Below are 11,211 nucleotides of genomic sequence, written 5' to 3'. Positions count from 1 at the left end.
AAAGTGGGGTTCTGCCAGGTACACCCGAGCTGCCTGAGGAAGGACTGAACCCCTGCCCGGTGAACGCAGTGCGATGCGGGAGGCTTGCACCAGTACAGTGCACCTGTGGGCTGTCTAAGAACTGTGAGTAAATCCTGGATGACTGCACTGCATTGCCTCCGTCCCTTTCTTTCACCGGCGCCAATTCTCTCCCTGCACTACAATGCCCAGCGCGCCTCCATTCATCTACACTGCCCTGAGGCCTGCTCCACCTGTGGGGAGCCGTTCCATCTCTAGCTGCCCTATCATCTGCCTCATAGGACTGTTGCAGTGCTGGTGATCCTCACCAGACACCACAGGTGGCGTCACGACAAATCCCCTATAAATATCCCCCTTTTTGCACTGACCGCCCTGGGTCACGGACCGGGCCAGCCACCGTGATATCCCCTGCAAGCAGCCATAAGGCCCGGCTGCCGAGTACCCCACGGCCCTGGGGGCGAGTCATTTACATACCCCAGCAGAATTTTTGTTTTCTTGGCCTTGTTTCAGAGAATATGAATGATAACAAAAGCTGTTATTGATGTTAGAGGGGGCAATACACGATATTTAGAACTTGGGTATGTGAACTTTTGTTCAGGGTCATTTGGTTGTTTTTGGTTGTCATTAAGATTGTTGGAATCCGCGGGGATCTACGAATTTCAGGAAATTCGACTTGAAGTTGATTCTCCGTTGATTAGTTCTATCATTATTCCTTACTGGACAAAATTTTCTATTTCCATATACATAGAATAAACACAAAGACTATTGGAAACCCCTTATAACTATACTTCTATCCAAATATGAGAGCTCTGCTTTTAAATATCACGATGAATTTTATTATAATGCACATATATTAACACAAAAAACACAACTTTTCAGAATTAAAATAAATACTATATTTTTGGCACAATATTAGGAATACATTAACAAAAGAGCAAACTGCCCTAAAATTAAATATTTATAAATTACTAGTATTCATTCTTTCCCTGCAGTGTGCTTGTATTTAACTCTCCGCCGTTGAGCGTATCTTTCTTATTCTTCATTTTTCACTGGTTATTTCCTTCTTCATTCTTTTTCCTGAAAATGAAAAAACTTTCCTTTAGTACAAGAGAATACAGAAAAGAGCAAGACACTCTTTAATTGTACTTGATAACTTTATGTAAAAAAATAATGCCTATATGTAAAGATGTGCCTGCTGGGTCGCTAGTAAAGTACTATAGCCTGAATTCATCATTGCCTTTTCACCTGTTTTTTTGTCTAGTTTTGTGTGTTTTATGACTTTTTTTGTTTGTATTCATTATTCTATTTTTGCCTTTTTTAAGTCTATTTTATATATTTGCCAGTTTTTTTTACTTTTCCAACTTTGTGGGTCGACTCTAGCAATTCCAAATGTTTTTGGCTGATTCCCCAATAGAAACTGTTTAAAAAGTTGCAAAATTTGACGCAACTCTTCTACAGTGCCACCTGAAGTGATTTTCTGCACTTAAATTAAAAAATTGCATCTATTTTGAACAAGTTGTGAATTTTTTTTTGTTTAAAAAATCGCAAAAATGATAAGTGACAGGGAAAAAGCCAATTATTGGCTTTGCTTCAAATTTATAAACCATTTGCATCATTTTGATGAAACGTCATCAAATACCACAAGTCAAAAACAGAAATGTGACTTAAAAAGAACGGAAATGATGATTGGGGTCTATGTACTGTGGTCCTGTGTGTTACTTCTGTTGTGTTGGATGACTAGATGTCTCAGACAGCGCTCCATACATTTAAAAATATGGCAGACTTAGGCCTCATTTATATGTCCGTGAATCATGTACATGTCCTACCCTATGATTTTGAGAGAACAAATACCTATTAAATTCTAAGGGGTTGTTCACATGTCCTTGTTATTTTGTGGACCATGTGTCTGCAAACAAATCATGGAGACATGTCCATTTTTGATCGAGACATAGATCAAAATTACCCATACAAGTGATGGATCCATGTGCTGTGCAATGGATAGGAGAAGCTTTGCAAATGTTTCTTTGTTTTGATCAGTCAAAATTACTGATGAAACACTGATAATAAAAACAGGTACATTGATGAAAATAGGACCATTTCTTGTGGACGTGAAAAATCACGGATGTCTGAATGAGGCCCATGGTAGCAACTTTTTGACCACTATTGTATATACTAAGTGAAAATCATAAAAGGTTATTGTATGGGCAAAGAAGCATGTAATAGAGCAAGGATTTAAAACAACAATAAAACATATATATATGAGCAATAATAAAGATATGTAAAGTAATTCTTTAATTACTTTATTTATATGTGTATATATATATATATATATATGTATACATATATATATATATAAATATATAGATATACAGTATATATATGCACAAATATAAAGCAGAATGTGGATGCCCTCAGCACAAACTGTGTAACTAACTGTTGACAAGATTTTCAATTTAAAATTTAATGACTTGCAACCTACCTGATTTCCTTTATTTTTGAATTCACCCAGGGAAGGCCAGGAGTGGAGCAGATAATGTTTCCTTTATTGGTGATGAATCTAAATGGAGAACATAATCTATTTAACTATGTAAACAATGTTTCGTTCTAATCTATTTCGAGATCTAAAATAGCATGGCATTAAAAGGTGGAAATTCCATTTAAAGGGGTATTCCCATCTCCAAGATCCTATCCCAATATGTAGTAGGTGAAATAATAATAATATTAGCAAATACCTCCAATTAGACTTGTAGTATAGTATTTTTGATTCGCTATCTGTCTTACCTCATGTGCAGGCATCGCAGGACCTTAGGTATCCATGGTTACGACCACTAGCAGCCAGCTAACTAACTGTGACTTTATCAGTGGACGTAACCATGGATACCTAAGGTCCTGCGATGCCTGCACATGAGGAAAGAGACATAGCAAATCAGAAATACTATCCTACATTTCTAATTGTAGGTATTTCCTAATATTACTATTATTACACCTACTACATAATGGGATAGGATCTTGGAGATGGGAATACCCCTTTAATCTAATTTTAATCCTAAATGACTGTCTATTCAATGTAATAATCTAATCTCTTTTCTAATATACCTTAATTAAAAATTCCCTATTGTTCCCTCGGAAGTGAAGTCATTTGCGGGGACGGGGCTTGTCTCTGCTCGACAAGTTTTTTCCTTACAATGCACAAACTTTAAACAGAATTTGTCAGAAGGATTTCAACCTCAAACTATTTATATGTTCATGTAGCTCTTTCAAAGACAAGTCCATCAATTTCTTTACATGACCATTACGTTTCTAAGTTACTGGGAAATTAGTGGTAGAATTGATATGCAAATGAGGCTGAAGAACTACTTGTAGATCTAAAGCTACTGTCGATCCAACTCTATTTCCAACTCAGCATCGTCTACCCTTGCTTGACTGAAATCACACACCATAGAGACCATCAGCCGCGCAGGCGGAGGCAGCGCTGAGCAGGGAATAGAGCTGGAGTGACATAGGCTTTAGCCTCTTTTGCATATCAATTCAAACGCTGATTTCTCAGTAATACAGGAATGGACTGGCAATGTAAAGATATTGCTGAACTCGTCTTTAAAAGCATTACATCTACATATAAATAGATGTGGGGTGAAATCCTGCTGTCAGATTCCCTTTTTACAAAGCACCTTTTATTCTCATTAGAGTAAATTTTTTCATGTCAGGTTTACTGCAGAAGTATCTGATTGAAAATGATTCTATTAATCTGAATGGAGTTGCTTTATCCTGAGAGTCTGCAAGTTCATGCAGGTTAATAGAACAGTTTGCAGGAATGTCCACCATGTGTGAAGTCATCCTTATTTTGACAGCTTTGTATGAGGAGAACCCTGTTTATTTAGCTCCCTCAGCGGTACTGAGAAGGTATCATAAATGCTACTGCGTCAGGACAAATGCACTTTATATATTATCAGCATGTGTGCATGGTGATATTACATATGTTTCTATGGAGATTTAAAGTATGTAATAATTAATGATTGGTAATTTAGCTTTAGCTTGAATGCTTTTTCCTCTTCTCAAATTTTGTTTTTTTTACAATACTCACATCACTGCATGAACACATGGAAGATCTTCTTTTTGGATGATGAAATTTTCAATTACATCCCTAGGTTTTCCTCTCGAGACCTTGGTACAGCAGGAACTAAATTTGCCTGTGTATTAAAATAGAAACAGAGAAAGAATGTTTGATTAATTACTGGAGCGTAATGACAATAATTCATATAAAAAGCCAGTGGCTTCCAACAAACATGGTGGTCGAATATGGTGGTCAACTAACTGGCTTGCAGAGTTTATATCATGATCCATACACTTATCCTACAAATTAGGTTATACTTATACAACCAAACTAGTTAGTAAAGAAGAATATACATTATTTGTGAGAAGTAGAAACCTTAGTGGGATCAACTGTAACGTGCTAGGGATTCAGGAATGTTCATAGGAACATAGTAGCATTCATTTGAAAACATTATCTTCATCCACAGCTGGGACAATCAATCTGTTATCTCCTATGGAGTCACATCATACAGTCTTGTAAAACCTCTACAATCTTCATAATTACTCTACTTACCGATAGAAGTATCGCACATTACGTATGTGGCCACCAGGGCTAAACACAGCAGTACTCTCATGGTCCACATCGTTCTGAGTTCTTGCTTTTCTTTCTGTAGTGTCCTCAGTCTTCCACGCTGAGCAGCTGTGTGGTGCGATCTTCACTTGACAGCACCATCCTTTTAAGACTTGTAAAGAGGAACTTCGTGAGGCAAAAAAGGAAATGATCTAATTTTTTCTATGTCGTCAGCAAATTCAGGTGAAATATGTTCAATGACAAATCATTTTTTTTAAAGTGTAAAAGTAATAATTTGAGTGTTTAATTTTCACCTCAATTTCAAGTGTAACAATTGACTATTTCATATCTGAGCCAAGAAGCTAAGCTCCATTGTCCTCAGTGGATGCCTCACCTGGTGAAATGGATTCATGAAGTCAAAGATCAGGGTTGACACGAGGACCCAAGGTTTTGCTACAAGTAGCTGGAGAGCATGTGGAGGAGTGAGGACGTTGGCACACTGAAACCATATGACCAGGAGGGAAGATGAAAAGGGAAACGGCAAGTCCTTGGCAGGACATTAAAGAAGACAAAGGAGCCACAGGTGTTTTGCAAGGATGGATGATTAATATGAACAGAGTCCCTTAACAGGGCAGCACAGTGGCTCAGTGGTTAGCATTGCAGCCTTGCAGCGCTGGGGTCCTTGGTTCAAATCCCACCAAGGACAGCATCTGTAAGGAGTTTGTATGTTCTCCCTGTATTTGCATGGGTTTCCTCCCATACTCCAAAGACATACTGATAGGGAACTGAGATTGTGAGCCCCAATGGGGACAGTGATGATAATGTATGTAAAGTGCTGCAGAATATGTTGGCGCTATATAAAAATAAAGATTATTATTTTAACAGTTCATTAGCTTACTTCAAATTATATCAAAACACAGGGAACAAGGTCAGCTGACCCGTTCAGTAGTCCGATGCACGGAAAGCCGGCAGTGCTGCGGGAAAATTGCAAACAGGTGAGGACAACATTCAGCATCCGGAAATTTTCATAAAATCATTCTCTTTATTAATTCCATTCATACATATGCTGTGCATATCAGTCAACTGTCAAAACTTCACACTGGTCCACGTGTCTTCCTTCCTCCACCATCTGCTCTTTCTGCTCCCTTGCATGTTGGCTTACAATGATAACCCAGTTTACACCTCTAATGTCATGCTCCTAGGCCTTTTAAGACTGGCTTACGCAGTTACACACTGCTTGAGTAGGCAGTTAGTGGTTCACTGCTAACAAGTTGACAACCTACTTGCTTTCCAGACTAATCCAGCCCTCCTACCACTGGCTTCTGTTACAGTTTACATTAAAGTGCTTGCTTGCCAATCTGTCTCTGTTGTTTCATGGTACCGTCTACACTCTCATCTCTGCTACATCAAAATGCTTGTTTGTCAAATCTGGCTGTGCCATTTCAAGGTCATGTCCACACTTTCAGCTGTACAATGTCAAACTGTTTGTCAGCCAATCCAGTTCTCCAGCTCAAAGGTGCTATCCTTCATATCCAGCTCTATTGTTTCAACTGTTCCATTTGCCATTCTTCATATCCAGCTCTGCTGTTCCACGTGCTGCCAAGTATATCTAACTCTACAGTCCATCACTGTTCTACATGCCATTCAGCTAATCCAACTCCACTACATCAATGCCTCCTATCTTTGCTTCTCATCCTGACCTACGGCTTTGTGAAGACACCTCATTAGGTGACCCATAACTGTGCAGAGATTGCCATTATTCACATTAGTCCCTGTGCTCAGTGAGTTACAGTACGGAATCTAGGAGGAAACAGAGGAGGAACTTCACTTCATGCTAACACATTAAATTCAATATGCCAGTGCTGCTTTTATCCAAGGTTGTGCTCACCAAAGTTTCATCCCATATGGCTGATCATTGATCCTAGTAAAAAGCATCCACTAATTAGGTCATGTTTATGAAACTTGAAACGTTTGCCTTAGGTGGTTAGGAATGGTGGTACCAGGCTGCTCCAGAAAGTTGTCTATTTTTTTATTTTTTCCTATACTACCCAACTACTAAGCACCAATTTTTTATAAAAATGACATTGTCATTATAAGTCCCCACGCTGCCAGCCTATATTAATGAGAGGCACAGAGAGGGAGTTCCCTGTATGAAACTGCAGTATGAAGCAACAGGGTGTGTTTTAACTAAAGAGAACTTAAAACCACATTGCCCTTCTTAGAAATAGCTATGAAGGAAAAATCAGGAAAAAAATGTAATTTTCTTTTATTTCTAAACTGAAAGTTTTAATAATTAAGTAGATAAATAACTTAATCTTACATTATTATGCCATATACAAAAAAATCAACTAAATCAAGTCAACTAAATTCAAGATAAGGATCGCTCAACAATCATATGTTATATGCTTATGGGTCCTTCCGTCTCTTCCCAGGTCAGACATATTGAAGCATATGTATTAATGGTGAAGTGGAGAAAAATAGGTGTCAGCCTCTCAATCACTTATCTGAACGTTATTTCATATGTATGACCAGATTTACAAGGATGTGATGGCAACTTGTCATGGTAATTGATGACAATCATGGCAACAGCTTGATGGGTTTTTTTTGCTTCTTATAGTTTTCAGTGCATAATTTGAAAAGAAAAAAACTTAGATGGGTATTATTACTTTAGGAAAAGAAAGTTACACAATATAGCAATGTACTGTGTGTATTGATTCATAGTTACATAGGTAGAAAAAAGACTGGTCCATTACGTTAGCCCTTTCTCCACCAATTATGCATTGTTTATCACCAAATAATTTATATCCTACACTGCTATTTCTGCTGAGGAAATCATCCAGCCCTTTTTTAAAAGCTGATATAGTGTCTGCCATTACTACCTCTTGTGGTCTGGCAATCCACAGTCTGACTGCTCTAACTGTAAAGAATCCTTTCCTATGTAGCTGACTGATTCCTTAAAGGATTTTGATGTCACTGTAGATAGAGCGCATTTGAGTGCTGAAAATACATACAATATATGGAATCATTTTAGGTCATATGGTGTTGCTAGGGTGTGCATGTAATAATAGTAATAATATACATTTATATAATATTTCACTTTTTATTCATTTATATAAGTTCATGTGCCAGGTGCTTATATGTGGTTTGCCACAATATGGGTTGTTCTGGAAGTTGTCAGTATAAGTTGAGGTTTGTAAATGAAGATTGACTAATCCCATTGTGTTCTGACGTCACATGGCATGGAGGGAAGAGACTACTTAAGACAACTGGTTTCCTATGTATGTCACCTCCTGAAAAAGGTTGCGAAACACACATCAGGGTGCCAATGAGGATGTTGCATGCTGAAATATGATGACTATATGCATTTCAGTTATTATGATCAGATATTAGAAAATAGGAAGAGAATTAAAAGTGAGTTTGAAGCAGTTGTGATATAGATTTTGCGGTGAATACATTTCAAAATCCATATAAAAAATTAGTAACAAAAACATACCCATATTGTCAGGTTTAACCTCAGAGTACAGTTATTTTTAGGGAGTGCAGCAGAAAAAAATACTTTAGAACCTGCTTATTCCTTTACATTAAGAAGAGTTAGTTGGAAGTGGAAAACATCTTTAATACAATATATATACTACAACTTGCCTACTTTGGAAACATCATATGAAGACAGTGGAGAAGGACATCATGGTCGGAAGAATAGAAGAAACAAGGTGAAGTAGAAGACCAGCAACCCAATGGCTTGATGCTATCAAGATATTGGCAGAGAAGACCCTGCTGGACCTACAGTACAGACCAAAAGTTTGGACACACCTTCTTATTTAAAGATTTTTCTGTATTTTCATGACTATGAAAATTGTACATTCACACTGAAGGCATCAAAACTATGAATTAACACATGAAATTATATACTTAACAAAAAAGTGTGAAACAACTGAAAATATGTCTTATATTCTAGGTTCTTCAAAGTAGCCACCTTTTGCTTTGATGACTGCTTTGCACACTCTTGGCATTCTCTTGATGAGCTTCAAGAGGTAGTCACAGGAAATGGTTTTCATTTCACAGGTGTGCCCTGTCAGGTTTAATAAGTGGTATTTCCTGCCTTATAAATGGGGTTGGGACCATCAGTGGTGTTGTGCAGACCCACGTGAGGGGTTAATAAAGATGCAGTCCCTAAATTATTATTTTTTTTTATTATTTTTTAATTAATTTTTCCCAAAAATTTTGAAGTGGGCTTTGCCATATTTTTGTATGCCAGCCAGGTACAGCATCCAGGAACGGGCTGCCCCCAACCCCCAGATGCCTATTTGTACCTGGCTGGAAACAAAAATACAGGGAAGCCCTTTTTTAATTATTTCATGAATTTCATGATTATTTGTACCTGGCCGGACACAACAATATATGTAACCCTTTTTTTTTTATTATTTCATGAATTTCATTAAATAATTAAAAAAAAAATACGTGGGGCTTTGCCCTAATTTTGTGTCCAGCCAGGTACAGCAGGCAGGAACGGGCTGCCCCCAACCACCAGCTGCCTATTTGTACCTGGCCGGACACAACAATATAGGGAAGCCCTTTTTTAAAAAATTATTTCATGAATTTCATGAAATAATTTAAAAAAAAAAAATACGTGGGGCTTCGCCCTATTTTTGTGCCCAGCCAGGTACATCTAGATCTAGGCAGCTGGGGGCTGGAATCCTCAGCGCAGGGAGGCCCAAGCTTTCTGGGCCCCCCCACCGCTGCAAATTGCAGTCCGCAGCCACCCCAGAAAATGGCACGTTCATAGAAGCGCCATCTTCTGGCGCTGTACCCAACTCATCCAGGGCCCTGGTGCGGTGGCTCACTGGGTAATAAAGGGGTTAGGGCCAGCTAGGCATTATCAGCTGGCCCTAAGCCCGAAATTCATGGGGTCATGCCAATATTAGACATGACCGCCATGAATTTCTAGTAAAGTATTTAAAAAAACACAACACCCAGAATAAAGTCCTGTCATTGAAATAAACACACAATTTTTTAATGTTCTAAATTAAACCATGCTTACCATCACGACCATTCCAGCTGAAGCCAATGATCTCCTGCAATAAAAGTAAAATAATAAAGCAACCTCATCCTTACCTTTCCATGGTTCCCACGACAGCTTCAGCTCTGCTACATTAACATGACAGGCTGGATCGCAGCGCTTAGCTGCCATCCAGCTTGCCACGCCACAGACACTGAGAAGCGCAGGCATGCTCGCGCTCCTCAGTGTCTCGCTGTGACGGCATCCAGATGAGCCGAGGTCATGTCCAATGAACTCAGCTCACCTCATGCAGAAGAATTCTCCCACGCTGTCAGTGACATGCATGAGGTGAGCTGAGTTCATTGGACATGACCTCGGCTCATCTTTATGCCGTCACAGCGAGACACTGAGGAGCACAAGCATGCCTGCACTTCTCAGTGTCTGCGGCATGGCAAGCTGGATGACAGCTTTCGGCTGCGATCCAGCCTGTCATGTCAATGTAGCAGAGCTGAAGCTGTCATGGGAACCATGGAAAGGTAAGGATGAGGTTGCTTTATTATTTTTCTTTTATTGCAGGAGATCGTTGGCTTCAGCTGGAATGGACGTGACGGTAAGTATGGTTTAATTTAGAACAATAAAGAATTGTGTGTTTATTTCAATTAAGCAACTTTATTCTGGGTGTTTGTGTTTTTTTTAACTTTGACTATGGGGTTAGTAATGGGGGTGTCTTATAGACGCCTCTCCATTACTAACCTGGGCTTGATGTCAGCTGGCATTATAAGCTGACATCAACCCCAGCCCTATTACCCCACTGCCACCGCTACAGGGCAGTGGGAAGAGCGAGGCTAAGTGCCAGAATTGGCAAATCCTATAGATGCGCCATTTCTGGGGCGGCTGACGGCTGGTGTTTCTAGCCTGGGAGGGGGCCAATATTCATGGCACCCTTCCTGGGCTATTAATTAGAGATGAGCGTTGTTCTACTCGAACTGTTCGCCAATCTCAAATTCGAGCTGTTTTGGGCGGTGTTCGAGCCGTTCGGCGAACACGAACGATTTGAGAAAAATTCGGCTGTTCGAGGTTATGTTCGATAACTGTTCGTGCACCAAAATCATAACTGGATTTTTTTCTCAGTAATGATGAAAATTAATGTTAATACGCAGTTTGAGTGTACAGCGGGGCGGGGGGAGGGGCAGGGGATGGATCTCTGCAGGAATAATGAAGATCTCCATTTTTTTTTCTCTTTCCCGCATTTACAGTGGGGAGGTGCAATCTGTCAGCCTATCAGCAGCGCACACACGGAGCGAAGTGCTTTTTTTCACACAAGCAAGGGCATGTGTCATTGGCAGTGTATGTCACATGTCCTTGCCCTATAAGACCCAGCCATTTTCCCCGTCGCCACCATTTTCTCACTGCTGCAGCTGCGTGTTAGACGGCACCGCTGTTGCTGTGTGCGCTATACCTTGTTAAATTCAAGCCAATTTTCACACAAATCTACAGATAGCTTGGGAGTAGGGAATAGTTGTGATTGCAGTCCTTTTATGGACTAGGTTACAGCATTTCCTACGACTTTTATCAGGCAGGTCTGTGCTCTTAAATA

General features: G+C 39.5%; 1 protein-coding gene across 1 annotated transcript; it reads right to left on the bottom strand.

Annotated features, from left to right (window-relative positions):
- Positions 1-899: 899 nt before the first annotated feature.
- Positions 900-4,788, bottom strand: LOC141257996 (C-C motif chemokine 24-like). Its single transcript, XM_073672985.1, has 4 exons — positions 4,622-4,788; positions 4,100-4,205; positions 2,498-2,575; positions 900-1,095 (listed from the first exon to the last, which is right to left on the bottom strand). The coding sequence occupies exons 1-4, from the start codon at positions 4,689-4,691 to the stop codon at positions 1,065-1,067; spliced, it is 285 nt and encodes a 94-aa protein (XP_073529086.1). The 5' UTR covers positions 4,692-4,788; the 3' UTR covers positions 900-1,064.
- Positions 4,789-11,211: the final 6,423 nt, after the last annotated feature.

This window comes from Phyllobates terribilis, unplaced genomic scaffold (assembly GCF_046119375.1).
Source record: "Phyllobates terribilis strain yellow unplaced genomic scaffold, ASM4611937v1 Scaffold_3__8_contigs__length_932513732, whole genome shotgun sequence".
Classification (NCBI taxonomy): domain Eukaryota; kingdom Metazoa; phylum Chordata; class Amphibia; order Anura; family Dendrobatidae; genus Phyllobates; species Phyllobates terribilis.
This window is presented reverse-complemented; position numbering and strand designations above follow the sequence as displayed.